This window comes from Nicotiana tabacum, chromosome 5 (genome assembly GCF_000715075.1).
Source record: "Nicotiana tabacum cultivar K326 chromosome 5, ASM71507v2, whole genome shotgun sequence".
Lineage (NCBI taxonomy): Eukaryota > Viridiplantae > Streptophyta > Magnoliopsida > Solanales > Solanaceae > Nicotiana > Nicotiana tabacum.
The window spans coordinates 165,101,167-165,125,641 of record NC_134084.1 but is presented as its reverse complement, the minus strand read 5'-3'; the positions used below and the strand labels follow the sequence as shown (position 1 = coordinate 165,125,641).

Genomic DNA, 24,475 nt, shown 5'->3' with positions numbered 1-24,475 from the left:
CTGTTGTACTTCTAAAATAGTAATCTGTTCTGAACCACAGCTTTACAACAACAACAACAACGACCCAGTATAATCCCACAAGTGGGGTCTGGGGAGGGTAATATGTACGCAGACCTTACCCCTACCCCGAAGGGTAGAGAGGCTGTTTCCAGGAGACCCTCGGCTCAAAAAGCAACAGGAGCCGATATATTAGTACCATAAAAATGCATAATAAAATAACAGCAATACAAGAGATATAAAATACAGAATACGAAATACGAAAAAGATGGCTGGTATAGTAAAACTAGCAGGTAAAGCCCTGCATCAATAGACGACCAATGACATTCTTAGTCTAACTCCTAACTGACTAGTCTCACTCTATTGTGCTGTAGAAATATTCACAACTCTCCCCTAACCTACAACCTTAATACTCGACCTCCATAATTCCCTGTCAAGGGCCATGTCCTCAGTAATCCTAAGTCGCGTCATGTCCTGTCTGATCACCTCTCCCCAATACTTCTTAGGTCGTCCTCTACCTCTCCGCGTGCCCACTACCGCCAGTCGCTCACACCTCTTCACCGGTGCATCAGTGCTGCGAGTCCGAATAAAAAATTCACCGTATGATAGTTTTTGAGGCCAATATTTAAATTATGTTCCTGTTAATCCGACGAGCTAAATTTGTTTGTAAATGCCTATGCCTATTGAAAAAAAGGGAGCTTGATTGAGTTTTTTTTAGAAAATATTTTTTGGAAAACATAAAGTTTAGATAAATACTACTGTCAAGTATTCTAAAAATAAATTTTTATTTTTTTACTTGTCACTTTTCGCATATCAAAAGAAAAATAATTTATTTTTCCTGTTTTGCCCTTAGCATTAGTTACTCATTCCAAATTATTTTTCAAATCCATTACGACTATGTACCAATTAATATGGGTATCACGGTAAATTATGCAATTTATTACTACCTATATTTCAATTTAGATGATACACTTTCCTTATTAGCCCGTTGCAAAAAGAATGACACATTTCTACAATTGGAAATAATTCAACTTTAAACTCTTTATTTTACCCATTTTTCAGGAGCGGATTTAGGGGGCGGAAGGGGATTCACCCGAACCCCCTTCACCGAAAAATTACATTGTATATACGAGGCAAAATCTATTTTTTACCTCTATATATTATGTTTTGAATAACCTTGATACAGCCCAAAAGCATAACTTAGTGGTCAAGGAGGTTCAAAACAAAAGCATAGCTTAGTGGTCAAGAAGGTTCAAAACCTTTGTAAGGTCATCGGTTCAAATCCAAACTACTTTATCTAAATTGAAACGAAAGTAGTATTTCTTAAGGGGTGAGCAATAATGGACAAGTAAAAGTGAATCGAGGAAGTGTACGAGACAAATGTATAAGGGCGGAGAGGGTGTAACAAGAAATTTTTAGCAAACAGATAATCAAATAATCAGCAATTTGCAGAGTGTGGGGCCCTTGTGGGGTCAATGGAAAAGGTACTCTCAAGGGAATGGTGACATTAGTCAGTCCTGAAAAAACATTTGCCACTACAAGGGAACAAAGATGCTTGTTTACGTGAAAGCAAAGGTAATGATGTCACGACTTGCTTTGTTTCTTCTGCCTCTCCATAGTTTACATACTTCAAGCAACAATTCTTATATGTTATGCCCCACTTCAATCTATATATATATATATACACACACACAATGCATGTATACAGAAATCTTGAATCTGTACATATAACACTTAATCACACATGCACAAGAGTGAGATCACTGCATAACTAACTAAAAATCCCCCCCCCCCCCAGAAGAGTGTTCTTCCCACTAAATTACTAAATCAAGAAGACTGCATTGTGGGGTTTGTGGCATTTCCAGGTGAAAAATGAGTGAGCTTGAAACAAATGTTGTTTTTGCCTTTTGTGTTTATTACATACAGTAATTGTTTTCTTGCAATTAATAGTACTTAAATTATTATATTTGCTGCTTTCTCACATGGATTCAGCAATTCTTGTCAATTGATTGTAATATCGCAGTCTTTTGATGTTTTTCTAGCTTAATATATTGCTTAACTGATTAATTTGTCGGTATCTTGTAGTTGCCCCGAATCCTCACCCCCTTCTTTTACTCAAGCAGACATCTACTTAGTTGTTTTATCAAATTGTGGCTAGTCAAATGCTTGTTTTGTGTTTTGCCTGTGTCTCTCCTTGTAATTCAGCTTGTAAATTTTACTTAAATAAAGAGAAGAAAGGAGAAATGGAGGAGAAAGGGAAAGAAAAGTAGTTTTCCTTTGTCTTTTTTTTTTTTTTGGTTTCCCACCCCCGGTGACCGGTACCCGCATTGGAGGCCGACTATATCCGGATTCGCACCCCGTAGGGCTCCATTCGGGGTAAAGCGCTCCCTACCAAGGATTTTTCCATACCCAGGGCTAGAATCCAACACCTCTGATAGAGCAGCCCATCCGCTGCACCACATCGTTCATTTGGTTGATTTTACTGGAAAAGTGAGAAGTAAAGAAAATTTAAAGCTTTTCTATCTTCATTGACTGGATGAGTCGATACTTGAGTCAAAAGGGAAAGACTTATTTTATTCTTTTTTTTCCATTCTTTTCTTCCTTTATCTAGTTTTAAATATGGTCCGAGGCCATACTGGTCCTCACTTATGATTTTTGAGATTTTGGGAAAGGGACAAGTGAGAGTTAGTAAAAAGATATACTAATAATTACTTAAAAGAGCAAGACATTTAACTAGTTATCTGTCCAATACAACTCTCTTTGTAAGTTGGATACTTGAATATGCTACCGATTCTTTGGATTTTGAGCTATTATAGATTTATATCTCCTGATGAATACAGCTTACTGGAGTGACATCCTGATGAATACAGCTTACTGGTTTTATGAAGGGGAGCCTTGGCGTAATTGGTAAAGCTGCTGCCATGTGATCGGGAGGTCACGGGTTCGAGCCGTGGAAACAGCCTCTTCAGAAATGCTGGGTAAGGCTGCGTCCAATAGACCTTTGTGGTCCGGCCCTTCCCCGGACCCCTCTCATAGCTGTAGCTTAGTGCACCGAGCTGCCCTTCTGTCAACGCTTGACTAGTAACTTAAGATGCTATGTAAGTTGGTGAATTAGCCTTACCACTCTGTCCACACTGAAACAATCTATCTTTTTCTTATCTGTATTTATGAGTTTTTTCAGTTGTATTCTTTCTTTTCCACTAATACTGTTCGTAACAAGCAGAAAAGTGTGACAGGCTGACACTTATTGTTATTTGTTTGAACTATCATCTTAGTGGCCCTATCTCTCGACAACATCAGATCGTTGCAAAATTTAATGACCTTACTAGTTTTGTTCTTTTGATTGATCACAATCTAACTGAATTAGCATCTTTGTTAAAGCTTAAATAGGCTCCAGGAACATTGAATGGTGTGAGAAGGATATGGATTCAAGCCGCTCCCTTTGTTGTATTCTCCTTTTAGTTCTATTTGGAATATCCGTCCAATACCAATGCTCTGCAAGTGGGATTGATGCAAACGAAACAGCGCTACTGTTAGTAAATGCATCTGAAGCATCAGCGAGGAAAATGCCGGATACTCTGTTTGGAATATTCTTTGAGGTGAGTTTATGGAATTATAACATTCCGCTTAATGAAATTGTACCTTGGAATAAAATTATTTCATGCATTGCATTAAGCTACTCCTGTTTTAACTTTTAAGGTTCAGGGTTCAGAGTTCTTGAACTACGGAAAGAAAAAAAGGCAAAAAAGTAATATAAACTGAAATACCTATTCACATTTCTCCAACTATCTGGCTGGAAGTCCTTCCTACTTTATTTTATTGGCATAAGTTGGAAACTATTACCAGACTCTTGGAAAATCAAATGGGATGCATTTACCGTGATGATTAGATACTTTCAATTGAATAATATATGACACCTTAGGTATTTTGTTTCAGGAGATCAATCATGCTGGTGCTGGTGGATTGTGGGCTGAACTTATCAGCAACAGAGGTGAGCTTCAGTTTTTTGGTTGATCTAGAAAAGGAAAAGCCTGTAAATTGAATAAAGACATGTTTTCACTTGGAGTGAATGCTTATACCTATCTTTCATTTTAAAACAAAAAGGAGCAGGATTTATAGGTGGAAAATATGAAGACAATGACATTTACTCTTGGTCAAATAGAAACTCAGACACATTAATATATGATTTTTTCTCTCTTCCATCGTCATAATTACTTTTTCTTTGAAGTATATTTGTACATGAAATGTTAAATTGGAGAGTTTATATGTTCCAGTATGGTACTATGGTTCAACAGTTCTGCTTTTTGATTGATAACAAGACTTTGTTGGGTATAACAATAAGGCCCTTAAAATTGTGAGTATTACCATGTATATTCATATGCAATGCCTCTTAAATCTTTTTATCTTTGATTTTAATTTTAGTTTTCTTGAAAAACCACTTTCAGGTTTTGAATCGGGAGACCATAATTTTCCATCTAGCATTGAACCTTGGTCTATCATTGGCGATGAGTCTTCTGTGATCGTATCAACTGAGCTTTCATCATGCTTTGATCGGAATAAAGTTGCACTTCGAGTACAGGTGCTTTGTGACAGTAAAGGTGCCAAACTCTGTCCAGATGGAGGAGTTGGTGTCTACAACCCGGGATTCTGGGGCATGGTACTTTACCATCTTTTCTTTATCTTGGCTTAATGTTCTTTACAGGTCTCTAAGTTCCTCTCGCAGATATTCACCATAAAAATGTTCACTATTCTGGCAAATAGCAAAAGCACAACAAACTTGCTTCATATGTATTTTCAAGTCTCTCATGTTAATTTCCACTAAAATTATATGGTAAATTAGATTTTCGGTGTGCTATTGCTACTTTGCTTTTTGTGATTTGGTGGTTTATTCAGATTATGATCCATAAAACAAAACCAAGTAACGACCATTAGAGTTTAGCGGTTCTATATTTATATACTCATGAGTTTGTTGTGTCCTTGTTGCTTGTTTTTCTTATTTTTATGCTTTTATGCAGAATATTGAACAGGGAAAGAGATACAAACTGGTGTTTTATGTGCGTTCACAAGAGTCTATTAATTTATCAGTAGGTTTAACCGGTTCAAATGGATTAAAGAAGCTGGCTACTGTTGTCGTAGTGTAAGTATCATATGCCACATATATAGTTGTCTATGTTTTCCAATTTTTCATACCAATGTTTCAACAAAGTTCAGATCTTGCTTACAGTTCATTCTTTAATGTTCTTGCAGAGCTGCAAATGTATCAAATTGGACAAAGGTGGAGGTTTTGTTGGAAGCGGAAGGAACAGATCCCAATTCAAGACTCGAACTGAGATCAGCTACAAAGGGTGTTATATGGTTTGATCAAGTATCATTGATGCCTATGGACACGTACAAGGTAATGTATATTTAGGAACTTATTGCTAACTTTTCGGAGAAGGATTTAACTTTTAAGGAGTTGAATTTTATTAGGTTTAAATTAAGAAAATTAGAAGGCGTGCTAACCATTTAACCAAGAACATCCAGTAGTTGTCAACTTAACCTGAATAAATTTACAAATTATTGCAACTATTAGTTGCCCTTGTTTTTCGCTATAAATACCATTACTTAATTGATCCTTCTATGTCAGTGAGCATGTTGTGGTTCAATTATTTGCTTTCTTGTTGTTGTATTCGTGTCATAAATGTAGGCAGCCCAGTGCACTAAGCTCCTGCTATGCGCAGGATCCAGGGAAAGGCCCGACCACAAGGGGCGATCGTACGCAGCCTTACCCTACATTTTTGCAAGAAGCTGTTTTCACAGCTCGAACCCGTGATCTCCTGGTCACATGGTGGCAACTTTACCAGTTACGCCAAAGCTCCCCAAATCGTGTCATAAATGTAATTTTGGCAATTTTCTTGGTGCAGGGGCATGGCTTCCGGAAAGACCTTTTTGGAATGCTTAAAGCCTTGAAACCAGCATTCATCAGATTTCCAGGTAACATTACCAGCTGATGGAGCAAGGCGTTATATGGTTTATTTGCAATTAACTCAGAGTTAGTATTTTCTACCTCTTAGTTATTTAGGCTTCTGTACTCACTTCCCTCTTGATGAGAAAGAATATTGTTATACACATTATCATAAAAAGGAATGATACTCAAAGGGATGCCTTAAAAGCCACGAGTGATCAGTTACTCCTTAAAGTAATTGAATGTAACTGGAAATTATGCTCACAGTGTTCCTATAATGAAGTTAAATGTATTCATTAATGAAAAAACTTATGCTAACATGCGTGAAAATAAGAAATCTACAATGCCCTAAGGATACTTTCCGTTGATTATGCTCAAGCCAACTGGAGATCAAGTAATCTAATTCTTCTTATCGATAAAAGAAATCTTCTATGCTATGATGAAACAATTATGAGAAGTTGAGGAGTCTATCTGTCATTTGGTAGTGCAGTCATTTGGGACAGTTCATGCTTCCGACTTCATACTTCCCAAAAATATTTAGTGATCGTATAAGTGTTTTAACTCCATCTGTGTCTTAATTTACAAGGTTGAGGTATTTGATGATGTTGTTCAGTGTGGATAAACTTATCACCATATATGTCTGCAGGAGGCTGTTTTGTTGAAGGCGGCTGGTTAAGAAATGCATTCCGGTGGAAAGAAACTATTGGACCATGGGAAGAGAGGCCTGGGCATTTAGGTGATGTGTGGAATTACTGGACTGATGATGGGCTTGGTCATTTCGAGTTTCTTCAGGTAACGTTCTGTGCTCTCCTGAATTTGATTCAAATGGACTTAAAAACCTGGCCAAGTACACACGAACACTCTTAACATGAATATGGTATGCTTATGCATGTGATAACTCGAGTCCTTTTTTTCTGCAGCTTGCAGAGGATTTGGATGCATTGCCAATCTGGGTTTTCAACAACGGTATCACCTCCACATTCTAAGATGCACTACTCTTTTCTTTTATTCTGTGTTTTCTTCATGCAATTAATTAGCTTTTTTTCTTCTTCTCTATACGTGTATTATTCTCAGGAATCAGCCACAATGATCAAGTTGACACTTTCCATGTCTTACCTCTCGTGCAAGTAGGTTTCCGAATTTTCTTATACAAATGATATGGACATTACTTGCTAAAATCTGATTTAAAACTTAAAAGGCATGTATTCTATAATAAAGTTCAATTTGATGCTAAAAGTTCTAGACATACAACTTATCAAGACTCCCAAAGATTTACTAAAAGATAGAGGCATATTGGTATGAGACTTTTTAAATTAAATATGATCTTTCTTTTTCCATTTTAGTTTCCTCTTTTGTCAGCCATGAAATCTCTTGAGCCAAGGGTCTATCGGAAAGAACCTCTCTACCTTCATAAGGTAGGGTAAGGTCAGCGTACACATTACCCTCCCCGGACCCCACTTGTGAGATTTCACTGGGTTTTTTGTTGTTGTTGAAATCTCTATTTTTTACCAAATCTCACCACATTTTTGATGACTATAATCCTTGGAATTGAAATGTTGCGCTACTCAGCCTGTGTTTCATTAAGTTGAACAATTTATGTAACAGGTGAAAGTCAAACTTTAAGGGTTTTAATGGTTGTAACAGAAGCAACTGTAAACCATAAAGAGGTCTAGAAGCAACTCATGGACTTTAAACTCAATTTCTCATGACCCACATATGTGAAAAAAGTATGTGGATATTGCATATTGAGCACTCTTTTATGTTTTATAAGCATATGTTGTCGATGTTCAGGAAATCTTAGATGGTCTTGAATTTGCAAGAGGTGGTTCTGACTCAAAATGGGGTTCGATTCGAGCTGCAATGGGACATCCAGAGCCCTTTGATTTGAGATATGTTGCTATTGGAAACGAGGATTGTGATAAGACACAGTACCGAGGTATGCAGACCTTACTGTATTTAGCAGATCACATTTTCATGATATACATAAAGAATAGTATGCCCTATAACTTTGTAGCTGGGACATCACTTTATAGTCGCGCATGTTTCATGGCCTCCCAAGAATTTTGACGATTGAGTCAAGACCTGAAATCCTTGTAATATGATTCAGGAAATTACCTCAAGTTCTATTCAGCAATCAAAGAAGCCTACCCAGATATTAAGATAATCTCTAACTGTGATGCTTCTGCCAAAGCATTGGATCATCCAGCTGATTTATATGATTTTCACGTAAGATTTTGATGTCGTTTAAGTCCATATTTCGCAAAGCAGGTACAGTGGGAGCTAACTTTGTTTACCTTATGTCTAGCTTTTAATGTTGTGTTGTTTCTGTGGTTAGATTTATGACAATGCAAGTACTGTGTTCTCTCTTGCCAACCATTTCGATGACGCACCACGCAATGGACCGAAGGTAGGGTTAAGTGTTCCTTTGATGATTACTGCATTTTGTTTTAAATGGTGCTTATGTATAGTTCTACTACTGCTTTCTCTTCATCTTTCCTTGGTCTATAGGAAACAACCTTTCTACCTTCTAGGTAGGGGTAAGGTCTGCGTACACACTACCCTTCCCAAAACTCCACTTGTGGGGCTATACTGGGTTTGTTGCTGCTGTTGTTGTTAGTGGTGCTTATGTATAGTGTTTATTTCTATAGGCTTTTATAAGTGAGTATGCTGTGCACGGAAATGATGCTGGAAAAGGTAGTCTTTTAGCAGCATTGGCTGAAGCTGGTTTCCTCATTGGGGTAGAAAAGAACAGGTACCTGCCATTTTTGGGAATATATATCAACTACTGATTTCTATGCTCGAGGGGCGGATTTAGGGGGGCGAACACCCTTCGCCGAAAAATTACACTGTATATATAAGGCAAAATCTGTTTTTTATCTCTATATATTAAGTTTTGAACACCCTTAACACAATCCAAAAGTGTAGTTTAGTGGTCAAGGGGGTTTAAAATCTACATAAGGTCATGGGTTCAATTCCCACTAGTTACAAAAAAAAAATTTTGAACCCCCTTCGTGGAGATCCTGCCTCTGCCACTAGCTCGATGATAACCTATTATTTATTCTCATGCAGTGATGCAGTTGAAATGGCAAGCTATGCACCCCTATTCGCTAATAACAATGACTGGATGTATGTTTGATTTCTTCTGCTCTTACTCTTCTTCTTCTCATTTTCTTCAAAATTGGATCATCTCTGTAAAATAATGCTCTTTTACTTAGGTGGAAAGCAGATGCGATTGTTTTCACTTCTTCACAGGCATATGGAACCCCTAGTTATTGGATGCAACACCTTTTCAAAGAGTCAAACGGCGCAACTCTTCTAAGTTCAACACTTCAAGCTAATTCTTCAGATTCACTAATAGCATCTGCCATAACCTGGCGAAATGAGATTGATGACAACGAGTACTTAAGAATAAAGGTGGAGAATTTATCGATCTGATTGATGATTATTTAAGGGTTTGGATAATTTCTTCTCTTGAACTGCTAAAAGTAAGCTAGTGTTGTATAATTTCATATAGACTGTTATCATTAGCGCCTCTAAAGACTTACATTATCTATATTCAAACTTCATGTATCACTCTGTGAACCAGGGGCGGATCCACCTTGCAACCTACGGGTTCACGTGAACTCATAGCTTTTGTCCCAACAGTGTCAATGTGTTCGAAAAATTTACTAATTATCTTTAAATATTTGAATGTGAACCTAGTCACTATTAAAAATTTACTCAAAGTCGTTGCAGGAACCTATAAACATTAAATCCTGGATCCGACTCTGCTGTGAACAAACTATATGTGTCAAACAAACTAAGACCACTCTTATTTCATAGGTTATAAGTACTTGGAATTCTAATATCATACATTGGTTTGCTTTAGTGAGGATAGATTTATATGGTGTTCAGTCTGAGTTCATTCATACTTGCTACAATCAAAAGTTGTTCATTTTGCAGCTACACAACCTAGTCTAAATTTGTTATTTCATGATTCATTTGTCGTTTTTTTCACACGACTCATTTGTCAAAGATAATATTTCCAGGTTGTGAACTTTGGGAGCAGCACAGTTGCTCTTAAAATCTCTATCAGTGGATTGGAGCAGAACTCGTTGCAGTCCTTTGGGGCAACAAAAACTACATTAACATCTACCAATGTGATGGATGAGAATTCTTTTGAAGATCCTAAGAAGGTACAAACATGTTCCATTTCATACTTGACTTGATCAAAACAGAGTTTTATTCCCTTTAGTTTGGTGACTGCTTTCCTTGAAATCTTATAATCTTATTATCTACAGGTGTCACCAGTTGAAACTTTGGTCAAACAAGTTAGCGAGAACATGGATGTTGTACTTTCACCGTATTCTTTCACTTCGTTTGATTTGTTAAGAAAATCCATCAGCATTAGGACAACAACAACTGCTTCTGGCCTTGAATCTTCATTCTAAAACTATGCATCATTGAAAATGTCAGTAATGAATAATATCATTTTCATCTAATTTTCATGTATCTTTAGTTCTTGATGTTTCCATTTAGTCGCTTTTCTGTTACACTTTTAAGGCGTTTGTTGTAGAACTTCTTTGAAACAGTTGGCACCTCTATCCTTTTCAGATAAAACGAAGCAATTGTGCAATTCTGTCTCTGCTACTTCTAGATGAATGATTGATAAGAAAAGATCGTCTGAGCATCTTTGTTTTCTATCAACTCGTGCCCTTTTGTCAGGCAAAAAAGGCAGCCTGGTGCACAAAGTATCCCGCATTCATGCAGGGTCCGGGGAAGGGCCGCACCCCAAAAGGGTGTGATATTGGCAGCCTATCTGCATAAATGATCACGAGTGCTGTTTTTCAGGATGAAGAGTTGTTGAAAGTTATAAGGGGGAAACATAGTTTCTTAATTGCTTAGCTATATCTGCTGGCAAAATGTACAGTAAAATTGGCAAATTCTGATGTATGTCAATAGGATTAGTAAGGTAAGGTTTAACCCGGTTTGAGTTGCCTTGGTCCTATGCCTTTGGAAAAATATCCACACGGCTATGAGATTATATGCCCTCGTGAGACATTGCCGGCAGCTACACCATGAATCCTCTACATTAGGCTGTCATCTTAACGCAATGTGAGGCGCAGAGGAGTGATTATATAGCCAAGGCATATAGGTAACAATACCGGTGCTATTGTCCCCCTTATTTGTACTGTTCCTAATTGTTGTACTTTTATTTTCATTTATTAATAAATAAAAAAAAACTAGCCCTAGGCGCTTGCCTAGCGGATTGCAAAAAAAAAAAAAAAAAAAAATCCTTGGTATCTTGTCATTACAACCAAACCTTTGATATACCTCTCTCCCCTCCTAGCTTGCCTTGGTATATATATGAGTAGCTGACCTCATTTTCAATATCAGTATTTATCACTACTTACCAAAAACAAGTTTGTTTTCTGATTATTCTTTGATTAGTTGATAACTTATGCAACTCAACTTTTAGCTTAACCTATACAAGAATACACCGCTATGCCACTTTCCTTTCAAACAAATACATGTAGGTAAAGATATATCCTAAAGTAAGATATCAAACTACTGTATTTGGAACTCTGGAGTCAATCCACCAAGCAAGCCTATCATCAGTCTAGGGACTCTTGTCAAAATGGTAGTTTCAGTTCCCAACTCCACTTAAAGAACATAGAGCTTCCTCAAAACATACACAAACTACTGAAATGTATCATACAAATCCAGTCCATTTTTCCATTCGTTCATTAAAGGTGTCAATTAGCACCAATCTCCTGGCCTGTGAGGTGTACAAAATGACTTCGATGCTGTAGAGTCAGTAGGGTCTTTGCGATACTGAAGGACAGCTATATAATTTTGTCCTCTAATTTAGCGATAAGAGTGAAATTGGATCACTTATAAAAGAGCAGAGATACAAGTTTACAGCTAGCATTTCTTATTCAAGAACCTAAACACTGGAAAAATACGAACAAGAGGCAACAACCCAATTGATGTCAAAACCAATGATATCAAAGGGAATTGTTTTCACTTTGATAACCTCTAAAGCAAACATCTATATCCCCTGCCTTGGCCTCCAGAAGAACTCAAGAAAGTGAGCAAACGCAAACAAAGAAAAGTTCAGATAGCACAGAATGCAACAACTAATTGTTGTGACTGTCCAGATGTCAAGGCATTCTTTCCATGGAGAACCACCGGTATCAACATCGAAAGGAATAAAAGAGCCTTCCCTATAAATACCATCTAGACTGTAAAAATTAAGAAATTAATCTGGAACAAAAGGTTTAATCCTTAAAACTCTATCAACAAATTGAAATGATTTTAAGGCTACAAAAAGGTGAATTGCGATAATAGAAGGAAATCTAGAGAGCAGAAACCTGCAAACATCTTGAGGTAAAGACTAAACATTCTTGTTCTTTTTCAACTTTGAAGGTGGCCATCGCCCTTTCTTCCTTAAGCGTCGCTTCCTAACAAGTTTCTTCCTTCTTAATCGGATATTCTTTGCCAACTTCATCTTCATCTTCTGCTCAAGCTTCAGCTGAAGCTTAGACTCCAATGGCAGGTTACCAACAAGCTTGCTTTCTTCATCACTCTCTGTATTATCAGAACCCGCGCTATCAATATCAGTAGCTGCCTTAGCAATCAAGGCACTTCTTCCTTTGAGAATAAAGGGTGCTTGAATATAGTAATTGACATATGACTTTGGTTGCAAAGCAATGGGATCGTTGCAAAACCTGAAGACTAATGCAGAACGGATTACAATGTTAGAACTTCTTATGGCTTATAACATGAACAGCAAAGAGGAAGATAGTGAACAGGCTTTAACTTTATGTCATTCTCTCATATTTGTGGATCCAGTATATATTACTACTAGAAAACAAGCTCCTCAATATCACGCCCTTATTTTAACATTGCTCTAATGTTCTTAAGCTACTTAGCCAAAGCCCCAGTTACCAAATTCATATTATCAAATATAACTACTAATTCGTGGAGGAGCAAAATACAGTTGCATAAGCATTATAATGAAGATCAAATATTTCATGTTAATAAATGATGAACAAACAGCAACTACAATCACAAAAAAGATACATTAACACTATATTGCTCGGACTCTCCGAAAATATTGCGGGTGTATGTCGGATCCTCCGACATGGGCGTGGCAGCATTCACAAAGGATAGGTCTTGATCAGCTACCCCTCACCCCACACCACCCACCCCACCCCACCCAAGGATAGGTCTTGATCAGCTAACACCCCCCCCCCCCCAAACCCCCAAACCCCCAACAAAAAGAAAAACACAATACGAATACTTTAGGTAAAGACTCGAAATACAGTAACTCATCCAAAAGTTACAAACTTTGCTAGGAAACAACTAAATTTCAGAGAAAGAAGAGCAAAATAACATAATAACTCCTCTTCTACACTCAATTCAAAAGCTCAAGAAAGGGAGTAGTAGCGAACTCAATAAAACACAAGCAGAAGAAAACACCTAGAATTTAGAATCTCACAATACTTTCTCTAGAACCAACTGAGAACTAAAAATCACCACACAGAGAAATTAAAGATTGATAGAAACATACATGGGTAAGAAGTAGCAGCAAAAGTTGAAGAATTAGAGGATGCATGAGAGGAGGGAGTAGTAGTAGGCGGGGTATTGAACAGTAGGGCCATCTCTTCCGCTTTGGAATTTCTTTTCTGAATAACCATTGGAGCAAAATGGGCTTTTGCTGGAATAAGAAGAAAAACGTTCCTCCCAGATAATCGCATGCAGTGATTACGACTTATAAGTCGCATTCACTTGTTTTACAGTTTACACCTACCATTATTTATAAGCAACGTTCAATAATTGCAATTTATAAGTCGCGTTCAACATTGAGAATTATAAGACACATTCAATGATTGGGGATTTATAAGTGGCAGTCTTAATTGTTAGGGGTCGTTGGTAGGATGTATAATAATAGTGCTGAATAATGTGTATTAGTAATGCAAGTATTAATTATGCAAATATTATTTCTTATCTATTGTTTGGTATGATATATTAAAATTATAATGCATTGCATAATTTTTTTTAAAAATAGTTGCTTACAAAAATGCCCTCCATATTCTCTAGTTTTAAAGGACTTTAAGGACAATTTTGTCTTTAACCATGCTAATGCATGCATTAAAGCCTTGCTATTACTAATGCCATCATTTTCTATGCATTACTTATGCATAGGATAATGTCAAGTATGATATATAACTAATACAAGTATTAGTTATACACAAGTTGAAAAAAGGTACCAAACAAGGTATTAGTAATGCATAGAGCTAATGCTTGCATTATTTTTTCTAATACCTCCTACCAAACGACTGCTTAGTGTTAACTCCAAATTATAACCCATCAAAAAGCAAAAAGACAAAGAGCACGTTTGGATTAGCTTGTTTTAAGTGCTTTTAAGCTAAAATAACTTTTAAGTTATTTTGTAATGTTTGGATAAAGTACAAAAGTGCTTTTAAACACTCGTTTAATGACAAAAAAAATCAAAAGCCAAAAATTAGAATTTCTAACTTATGGCTTAAAAGTTATTTTGGCTTAAAAGTCACTTAAAACAAACATATCCAAATGAGTTCTAACAAAGGTAACCCTAGATCAAGTTATCAAAAGACGTGCCCCCGAAGAACTGACCCAAGCAAGGACATTTCGGAAGTAGGTCGGTCAAGACGGCCACTTTCCCTTCGCTCCTTTCGACCTGATTTCCCACAAAAATCAATACAAAGAAGGTGGAAGTCACATTCACGAATCACGATTTATAAGTCTCAATGAGTAACTGTGGTTTATAATTCACATTGACTAATTGTGATTTATAAGTCGTATTGACTAAACGCAATTTATAAGAAGCATTCAACGCGTTTAGGAGTTCGCTCCAGCTAATTCAATTTATAAATTGATAAATGCTCTCATCGCCTCCCGACAATGCAACTTATAAACCATTCCCTTTCTAGATCCACATCAACCCAATAACCCGACCCTTCCTTCCTTCCATAGTTTATTTTATTTTATTTTAAAAAGCTCGGGTGTTGTAGAGTTCAACAACAACAACAACAAACAACGATCCAGTATAATCTCACAAGTGGGGTCTGGGAGGGTAATATGTACGCAGACCTTACCCCTACCCCGAAGGGTAGAGAGACTGTTTCCAGGAGACCCTCGGCTCAAAAAAAACAACATGAGCCGATATATTAGTACCATATAATTGGTAAATTGTAAGTTTAATAAATTGCATAGAGTAAATGCGATTGATGGTATGTATTACTAACGGGTTTATTCTTTCATCATGGTTGATGCTTAAGTTGTACAAATACGTTTTCATATTTTGGATATTCCCTTAAACAATACTAACATTGAAATTGTTGAGCTAAAATGTGTATATTCTGGAAAAAAAGTTTCTAAAATCTAAAACTAAGCTACAAAAATAAGCTAATAAATAATGACATGCTTCTATTATTCACACACTTTTCTATAATAATATACGTTAGAAAACTTGACCAACAAAATGATATGTTTCATAATATATTTATTTTTATAATCTAAAATTCACTTTAGTTTACTATTAAGAGTAGGAAGGAAAAATGATCTTTATATAAATTTTATTTTAAGTGAGGAGGTCGACTATGTTTAAATTTACTATTTGGTTGCAGTTGAATATATACATATAACTAAAACAATGTATTTGTGAGTCTATACTATTATTAGGATTACTGAGGACATTGCCCTTGTCAGGAAATTGTGGAGGTCGAACATTAAAGTTGTAGGTTAGGGGGAAATTGTGAATATTTATACGGTGCACCGAAGTGAGACTAGCCAGTTAGGATTTAATTCTAGGATGCTAGTGGTTATCTACTGATGTAGAGCTTTATCTGCTAGTTATTATTGTATTTTTCATTTATTTCATATTTCTTATATTGGATTTATTTTATTATGGTTATATTGATGATACTAATATATGGTCTCTTGTTACCTTTTTGAGCCGAGGGTCTCATGGAAACAGCCTTTCTGCCTCTCGGGGAGGGGTAGGGATAAAGTCTGCGTACATATTAGCCTCTCAACCGTGGTTGTTGTTGTTGTTGTATAAAATCTACAAACTCCCTAATGTAACACCCCTATAAACAAATTTCGGAAGTGTTATGCCCCAATTTTTTCTCTTTCGAAATTTCAATTTCCCTTCTTCATAATATTCCCAAACCAAATTCCGATTTAAAAGTCACCACCCTTCACGGCCATCCCCGCCCCAGCACTGGCCACCGTCGTCTGACTGAGAAATGAGAATTCTACAACTCAGGTGGAAGAATCCGGCGAAGATATCATCAAAAACTCCACTTTCATTCGGCCCTTTCAATTCCACAACCCAAACCCGGTGGAAGAAACCAGCAAACACAGCCCAAACCCGACTGGAAAACCGGACCCGAGACCCGAATCTCGATAAACTCACAGCTCAATACCGGAGACTTAAACTCATCCTCAACCTCTACGACGTCGTATCTGCTAAAAAACGCGGTCGTTATGTCTCAGTTCAGTCACTTTCCAAGTGGGCCCCACATGCCGGCATTAACACCATCACCGCCGGTGATCTTCTCCGGAAATACCCCCATATTTTTGAGGTGTTTACACATCATATTAAGCGTAATTTATGCTGCAGGTTTAGGGAGAAATTTGTCATTTTGCTTAAGCAAGAAGAAGATTTCATATCACAAAATGAACATGAAAATGTGATGAGAATAAAGAAGATTTTAATGATGTCTGTTAATGGTACTATACATTTGCATGCACTTAGACTAATGAGGACTGAATTGGGTTTGCCTGAAAACTTCAGGGACTCAGTTGTAATAAAGTATGATGAAGTTTTTAGGATGGTGGATTTGGAAATTGTTGAATTAATTAATAGAAATGGAGCAGATGAGAGTTTTGGGGTGGCAAAGGTTGAATCTTGGAGGCAAAAGGAGTATACTGAGAAATGGTTGAGTGAATTTGAGGTCAAATATGCATTTCCTATTCATTTCCCAACCGGGTTTAAGATAGAACCAGGTTATAGAGAAAAATTGAAAAATTGGCAAAGGCTTCCTTATGTTAAGCCTTACGAAAGAGAACTCACGTATCACTTGAATGGACTAAAATCTGAACCCTTGGGACAATCTTTAGGATGTGATGAGTTGATATCGAGGTCAAAGGGAGTTGGAAAGCATAGTTTTGGAGGGGTTGAGCGGTATGAGAAGCGAGTTGTGGCGATTATTCATGAAATTTTGAGCTTGACTGTTGAGAAGTTGGTGCCCCTCGAAAGGTTGGCACATTATAAGAAGGACCTCGGCATTGAAGTTAATATTCGTGAGTTGTTGTTGAAGCATCCTGGGATATTTTACATATCCACTAAAGGGAATACTGAAATTGTTTTCCTTAGAGAAGCATATAATAAAGGGTGTTTGATTGAGTTGAACCCAATTTATGATTTGAGAAGAAAGGTATTGGAGCTTCTCTTGTTGGGGAACCGTCATACGGGAGAGTTGAGAACGGAAAGGGAACTGACGGATGATATTAGAGACGTGACAGATGATGAAAATGGATGGGAAAGCAGAGAGGGTGACTTTGTTATTCCAATTCTCGAGAGTTTTTCTGATCATGACAGCGATGACAATTTGAACTAGAATGGTTACTTATCTGAGGCAGAGCTGATTGGGCTTTCTGAGATGGAAATCAGTAATAATGATCTCGGTGAGTCTTCTAATCTGGATTTTTCTGCAAACTGACAATTAATGAAAGGGCAGTTGAGTTATAAAAAAATGGATACACGGTCATATTTGTGCTTCCTGCTGTCATTGTTCAGAAAGTTTATTCCGTTGTACAGAGCCTCAGTATGACTTGCCCGGAACCTTTGTTGTTTCTGTTGGTGTGCTTTGTGCTCAAAACATTATTCTTCCATCTCTAGCATTATGACTCAGTTTCCTCACTCTGTTCAATCTGATAATTGCATATTGCAGTTCCGTATCTACCAGATTTAGTTATTTGAATTTTCTCCTTCCAATTCAGACTATTCGATTATGAAAAAGGAAAGATAGGATAGTCCTTGTGGTAAGGCACTTAGTTCTGTAGAGCTGTCTTAGGAATATGTTTGTTTTGGTAGCTTGATTATTGATTGCCAACTAGAGAACTGAACCAAAGTCAATTTAATAAATTTCCAGCTGCTCAGTGTTTACTAGATTGTAACTACTTTTTTGATGCTCGTGACTTGTATAATTAAGGGATAATTGAAGATCATATTCAAAAGGTAAGTGTGGAGAAACAGTGTCGCAGCATAGAAAGGTGTCAGGTTTGATATATTTGCAGTAATGCATGTTTCTTTCCCTTGTTCCAGTGGAGGACATTGAAATTTGTCATTACTAGTGTATTATTGTCTGTAGAATTGAATCTGTCCTACAAAAGACTACTCTAGTACTCAAATGAACCTTTGTGCCTGTTGATTTCTGAACCAGAAAGGAAAGGTTGAAGTTTTGGCCCTGCTAAGGCTCGTTGACATATGGCATTTTCAGTGAAGCATGAGTGGTCCATGGTGAGGAATGGACCGGCGATATGTTGGATGACTATGTAATTCTTCAAAGTAGCAACTAACTTAGAACATGGAGCTACATAAAGTGAGGATATTTTTGATGAAGTAATCTTACTTAGTGGGAGACAGATATTTAACATCAAATACAGATGGAGCGACACATATTCTTATGTGTAGTAGTGCTGCTACCAGTTTCTTATTCTTGTCTTAATTCATTATTTATATGTGGTGAAGAAAGGGGGGGGGGGGGGTTATTGGGACTGCTTTCAAAGGATGTTAAGGAAAAGAGTTCTGATTACTTTAGTTTTCTTAGAGGATAACCTATAGTCGAAGTGAGAATCATAGTTCAAGTATTTTATATTCCATTTGATCCGGAGCATCAGGTAACGTCCAACAGAAACTTCATCCTTCAACTATCAAGATACTATCTACCCAGATTTCAAGTTTGGGAGATCCCATTCATGAAATGGGCTTTTCTGGGGTGTACCTTGATGTCGAGACCCACATAACTACCTTTTTCGTCTCTTATGACTCCCAGCATAACCCAAGTTCCCAGAGTGAGGGGTTTATTGCAGATTAATGCATTCTCTTAATCTAGCCGGGAATATGAAGTATACTAACCCAGATGGGGCATAGATAGTTGACAATTTATCCTACCCGGGTTCTAATTGGAGTCGTCTCTCTCTCTCTCTCTCTCTCTCTCTCTCTCTCTCTCTCTCTCCTTTGGTTATGGCTTGTCTTTTGACTTTTGATGATAGTAGATGCTAAGTTTGCTTGTAGAATTAAGCCTATGTCGGTTAGTTTGAATTACAGCTTTTCTGCGCCTGATGAAGCGAGTAATTGGACTGTGCTAGTTCTCTTATACTTTCTATTAATAGTTTCTTTTAATTTATAATACAATCGCATTCGTTTCAGGTGGACCAAAAGCTGCATGTGCAGGTTGTGCTGGCTTTGCTACATTTTCGGTCCTGATTGAGAAGTTCTTGGATAGATATCACTAATCCTAGTGAGTAATTAGACAATTCGGATCTTTTCTCAGCCTGAAAGTTGGAAGTTACACCAACCTACATATATATAGTCACATTCTTTTTACCCCAACTGTAAGATATCGATATAATGATATTGGGCAATGTTGTAAACATGCAGCTCACTTCATACCTCATATTTGCCCTCTGCTCACTTCCTTGAGTTTGCGAATCTGATCCCAGAACTGGGAAAATCTAGCATTAATTTAGACACGTTTAAGACATTTTTGTCTAGTAAGATAGTCAGTGAAGGGGAACCATTGTGTAACTGGTAAAGTTGTTGTCATGTGACCAGTATGATCTTTCGTATAACTGATGTCAACTATCTGATCCTTGTAAAGCCATCGGCTGTTTTTTCCCTTAGTGTGTTTGGTATGTCGGCAAATGTTTTCTGGTTACCTTGAATATTGGATAATCTTTTTCTCCAGAAAAATGTTTTCACCGAAATGGGGAAATTGACTTTTGTCACAGGTGGAAGTCATTTCCTTTTAGAAATAATCCAACTTTATTTAATCTCACTGTCCTGTTTCCAAGTGTTATTGCATTTCTAGGCTACTGCTGCATTTAATGAGATCTATTTTAAAAGAGTAGTGCTTGGAACCCTATATTTTAGCCGAAATCTAGCTGAAGAAATTATCTTTCTTTGATGCGAGTCTTAGTGTCTCAGAGATGCAATATGCGCCTTAAAGTGATTATGCATTGGTATTAGAGAGAGCATCGCGGCACTTGATCAGTTGATCTCACTGTACCACTACATTATCTGTGTTTTCTTCAAACTAGTTTTGGCTTCATCTGCTCTTTAGCTCTTTTACTGGTGCAATTGTTGTTCGGTTAGCCTTAGAACATTGTGTTAGAGTTATCCACTGCATGTCATTTTGGTATTTCAGTGAACTGCTTAACCAGAGTGGTTTTATGCATTCTGTCCCATGAAAATCTTCAGTTATAAATCTCTTTGCTTTTCCTGCAAAAGATAACTTGAACTAACCATCAAAGTAGTAGATTTTGTATAGATAGGTAAGATCTGTGCTATTCTCATGAGGCAATCCATTACGCTGTCATCCACAAGCAGATTCTGCAATAACAAGGAATAAAGAAAGATGAATCTAATATATAATAGGCTCAGTCTGATTCTTGGTTGAAAGTGTGAAACATGGTGTGCATGCATGCTTGCATGTGTGTGAGCCTGAGAGAGAGAGTGAACATGAGAGGTAGAAGAAGAGAGAACGTAATTGGGCTCCATATAAGTAGGAAGTGGCAATTAAAAATTAGTATGTTATATACTATAATAAACTAAGCTAGCAAGGATAGGTTCACAGCTTTTCATCTACTGGTATTATACAGCATAAACTATGTATACATCGAAAACATTCCTGCTATCTGGTGACAAATCAGACAGCAGAAATGATATTAACTTTGAGTTTACTAGAGGATCTTTGTTTTCTCGATATAAGTATGTGGAATGTTAATTAGTTTTCTGCCTAACAATCCCGAGAGTTTCATTCTTTGCAGTACCTTTCCCATATTTTTCCTCTTGTAATGCGCTTGCCAATTTCATTTATGGCGTCATGTTAGGATATAATAATGCATGGTTCTGCTTCTCAACCTACATGTTTTAATCTATTTAATGGCTTTTAAAATTAAAAAAAGATGAATAAAGAAGAATTCGATGAAGAAAAGCTAATATATATATATATATATATATATATATATATATATATATATACATATATATGGGTATGATGGATCATCAATTTAAGAAGAGGCGATTAAGTAATATGTACACCAACTTTTATTTGTTCTGTTGCCTGTTGCACTTTTTCTCTCCATATTAAGTGAACAAAAATGCCCAAACTTTTAATTAGTTAGTTGTGGACATCAATATTGTTATCCTCTTGATGAAATGCATTTCTTGTATCCCTGTGGATGCCCCTATTCATCCTTATTTTTTCCGCTTCATTGGCAGGTTGCAGTTATTGCCCCAAACATCCCCGCTTTGTATGAAGCTCATTTTGGAATTCCAATGGCTGGCGCTGTTTTAAATGCTGTTAATGTCCAACTAAATGCGCAAACAATTACTTTTCTTTTGAGCCATAGTGCAGCTGCTGTTGTCATGGTGGACCAAGAGTATTTTCCCTTAGCCGGGGAAGCTTTAAAAGTATGGGAAAATAACAGAAAAGGAAAATTTAAGGCTCCACTTCTGGTTTTAATTGCTGATCAAAACTGTGATCCAACACCGGTCCAATATGCTCTTAAAGCCCATTTATATTCGGGTTATGACTCCAAACCCGGGAACCCATTTTGAATCTGACCTGTGTAAAGTAACCCGCCATAAATGATGAAACTAAACCTACAAAAGCCGCCGGTTGCCGCCCAACCACAAGCCTCCTCTTTACCTAAGATCATTTGAAATTCAAATTTTTCAATGCAACATTTTCTTTTTTCAATCTATTTGTCTTAAATTAATTGCAGTTTCATTTTATCAGAGCTGCAATGAGTGATCGAGCAATTGAATCAAATGAGGCACAATCAAGCTCAGAAGCCTCGGATTGAGCCAATTCGATGCCTACGGTGGAGGAAATAAGAGGACAAGACATTTGGAACAACTGTGCTGTTCGTAGTGTTGTTAGTGGAGTCATGGGTATGTTTTAATTACACTCCTAGTTTGATTTAATTTTTGTGTCATATTGTTCAGTTTTTTGGTCATGTCCTGCATCGACCACCAGATGCACCTAGTGGGTAGGTGTAAATCATGGCTAGTGATGGTGTTAAAAGAGGACGACATAGAATTAAAATCACATGGAATGAAGTTGTCTGACCTACAATTTCTAGGATACATGCAGACTTAGCAAAACATAGGGCACACTAGAAGAAATACAGCGGTGGAGCTAAGATTTAAACTTTATGGTGTTTAAATTCTAGGATAGCAGCATAACGTGTTAGTAACTGGATTCTGAATTTAATTTTGTATATATTTAGTGATTTTTTTAATATAAATACAAAGTTTGGACTAAAGCTACTAGGTTCGGCTAAAACCATGTGGCTTCTAGGGTTCTAGCTCCGCCCATGCATACATATTAGTTGAGAATATGTTCTAGGAGTGGTTTAGCCTTTTAGAGATTATACATTTAGAATATTTGTATAATATTGGAGCGAGATGAGTTTAAATGGAATAACATAGTCGACAAGGATTCATATAGACTCAACTTGTTTGGGATTGAGACGTATTAGCTGGTATTTTTGTTTATTGTTCATTGTTATTTTAAATGGATAGACCAAATTGTCATTCTTGCAATACCTTAACATAATGGATGACAATTCTTGTCTATGTCGAAAAAATTGGATGACACTATTTCTATGTTTTATGTCATAATTATGTTGCAAGTGCCAAAGTAATACAAGAGTCTTTAATCTTAATCGTGTTGCAATGACTGTTATTCTCTTGTAGTCCTGTAGTAGAGGATAAGTGAGCTTCATTCCAGTTAGCTTACAAGCTCTATCAACTGTTGTTGTTTGTGAACAAAATCTGGTTCCAAAGCTTCTCTTTGTATCTAATTTGGTAATTCTTTCTGGTAACTTAAATGGAATATCTCTGTGTATGCTTTGGACTTTGCTGTGAGGTTACTTCTTAGGCTCATTTGTTGAGGCATGGTTTCCGTTTTGTAGGAGGGGGATTAGGGTTGTTCATGGGTCTGTTCTAGGGGCGCTGGATAAACCAATAATGCAAGAGGAAATGACTACGAGGCAACAACTTGTATACCAAGCAAAGCAGATGGGTCGAAGGAGTTGGAGTTCCTGCAAAACTTTTGCTGTATGGGTATGGTTTTCTCTGCTGCTGAATGTGTCGTTGAGAAGGTAAATTTGACCTTGAAGATGATAACCATATGGGGTTCTATGTGCCCCTTTTACAATTTTCCTGTTAAATTTTGGTAAAAACGAAAAGAAGTTGGAAATCATTCTCACAATTAGAGTCGGGTACTTTTCATCTAACACTCAAATGCTATAAGTAATCATTTTCTTGTATTATGTTAAAAGGCACGAGCAAAGCATGACATGACAAATACAGCAGTAGCAGGGTGTGTAACAGGAGGCGCATTATCTGCTAGAGGTAACATTTGTTACTTTGACCATGCAAAATATATACAAACGAAATCTTGACTTGATATATTTTCATATCTTGCATCTGTTACTGGATTCATATAGTTTTGGTTTAGATAGAGCGACATGGATAGTGAGACTCATATAGAGACGAGCAGGGTAGTAGTTTCAGACCAAAAAGCAAAAGAAGAAATTTCAGGGTCATGTCATCAGAAATGTAACTCACACCATACAAAGAAGAAAGACAAAATCAAATGTTTATTGCAAACTTTTTCCCAAAGAGGTATCGGCTACTTAAAGCGAGAGTGCATCCAAAAATTCAAGAAGAGTGCATTGGTTGAAACAATTGTGGCCAGTCCCAACTAGTTTGGAGCTAAGGCGTTGCTGTTGATGTACCTTTCTCATAAAACAAAGACGATGACATTGATATTGATGTCGTTGCATCTGTTCCTCGATCTTCTGAAAAGAGTTGTTTGGTTGAATTATCTTTCGAGAAAATACTTTTGGAAAGTCATGTTAGTTTTTCGTTAAAACTCTTTGGATTGTTTTGAGTCATTAGAAAGCATTTCGGTTTGATTTTCAAAGAACAAAGTCTACTTTTTTAAATGCGAATACAGTTGTTTTCAATTTTTAAAGAACGTTTACGAAAGTAAATTTCTAAACCAAATTAAACGGGTATAAATACTATGCATCTATGGTTGTTTTTTAAGAGAAGACTTGTAGAATAACACAAGCTTCTTCTAATGTAAGATGATGTTACACAACAAAAATAAGCATCGAACATTTTCGTACACTCCATAGAATGGTGACATAAAGCAGACAGAAGGGGTGTCATCCTGTATAATAACATTTCAATATAACAGT

General features: G+C 36.8%; 3 protein-coding genes and 1 pseudogene across 9 annotated transcripts; 3 read left to right on the top strand and 1 right to left on the bottom strand.

The window, feature by feature from the left end:
- The first annotated feature begins 1,526 nt into the window (after nt 1-1,526).
- LOC107799295 (alpha-L-arabinofuranosidase 1-like) lies at nt 1,527-11,164 on the top strand. Of its 7 annotated transcripts, none has more exons than XM_016622387.2 (19): nt 1,704-1,862; nt 3,379-3,596; nt 3,934-3,988; nt 4,443-4,654; nt 5,013-5,134; nt 5,245-5,392; nt 5,901-5,970; nt 6,588-6,733; nt 6,862-6,907; nt 7,016-7,068; nt 7,733-7,877; nt 8,049-8,167; nt 8,277-8,348; nt 8,590-8,693; nt 9,011-9,067; nt 9,157-9,355; nt 9,970-10,116; nt 10,222-10,391; nt 10,535-11,164. In XM_016622387.2, exons 2-18 carry the CDS (start codon nt 3,420-3,422, stop codon nt 10,369-10,371), a joined length of 2,022 nt encoding a protein of 673 aa, XP_016477873.2. In that variant the 5' UTR covers nt 1,704-1,862; nt 3,379-3,419; the 3' UTR covers nt 10,372-10,391; nt 10,535-11,164. The 7 variants fall into 7 exon arrangements, with proteins under 7 accessions (XP_075110400.1, XP_075110402.1, XP_016477873.2 ...); XM_075254300.1 differs by adding an exon at nt 2,838-2,975 and having other exon boundaries at nt 1,714-1,862; nt 10,222-10,540; XM_016622386.2 differs by adding an exon at nt 2,838-3,095 and having other exon boundaries at nt 1,714-1,862; nt 10,222-10,540.
- Nucleotides 11,165-12,026: 862 nt separating this feature from the next.
- Nucleotides 12,027-13,749, bottom strand: LOC107799289 (large ribosomal subunit protein cL37 alpha-like). The gene is made up of 2 exons (XM_016622378.2): nt 13,497-13,749; nt 12,027-12,658 (listed from the first exon to the last, which is right to left on the bottom strand). Exons 1-2 carry the CDS (start codon nt 13,708-13,710, stop codon nt 12,318-12,320), a joined length of 555 nt encoding a protein of 184 aa, XP_016477864.1. The 5' UTR covers nt 13,711-13,749; the 3' UTR covers nt 12,027-12,317.
- A 2,307-nt stretch (nt 13,750-16,056) lies between these two features.
- Nucleotides 16,057-23,875, top strand: LOC107799292 (mitochondrial import inner membrane translocase subunit TIM22-4-like; annotated as a pseudogene).
- On the top strand, nt 16,216-17,592 carry LOC107799291 (protein ROOT PRIMORDIUM DEFECTIVE 1). The gene has a single exon (XM_075253215.1). It carries the CDS (start codon nt 16,216-16,218, stop codon nt 17,590-17,592), a length of 1,377 nt encoding a protein of 458 aa, XP_075109316.1.
- Nucleotides 23,876-24,475: the final 600 nt, after the last annotated feature.

What these genes read in the sequence shown, in the direction of transcription:
- LOC107799291 (XM_075253215.1), top strand. Translation starts at nt 16,216, where the DNA reads ATGAGAATTCTACAACTCAGGTGGAAGAATCCGGCGAAGATATCATCA.
- LOC107799289 (XM_016622378.2), bottom strand. Translation starts at nt 13,710, where the DNA reads ATGCGACTTATAAGTCGTAATCACTGCATGCGATTATCTGGGAGGAAC. An exon ending in TGCTGCTACTTCTTACCCAT is followed by an intron (nt 12,659 to 13,496) that starts GTATGTTTCTAT and finishes GTTCTGCATTAG; the next exon opens with TCTTCAGGTTTTGCAACGAT.
- LOC107799295 (XM_016622387.2), top strand. Translation starts at nt 3,420, where the DNA reads ATGGATTCAAGCCGCTCCCTTTGTTGTATTCTCCTTTTAGTTCTATTT. An exon ending in ACCCGGGATTCTGGGGCATG is followed by an intron (nt 4,655 to 5,012) that starts GTACTTTACCAT and finishes GCTTTTATGCAG; the next exon opens with AATATTGAACAGGGAAAGAG. An exon ending in AGCATTCATCAGATTTCCAG is followed by an intron (nt 5,971 to 6,587) that starts GTAACATTACCA and finishes ATATGTCTGCAG; the next exon opens with GAGGCTGTTTTGTTGAAGGC.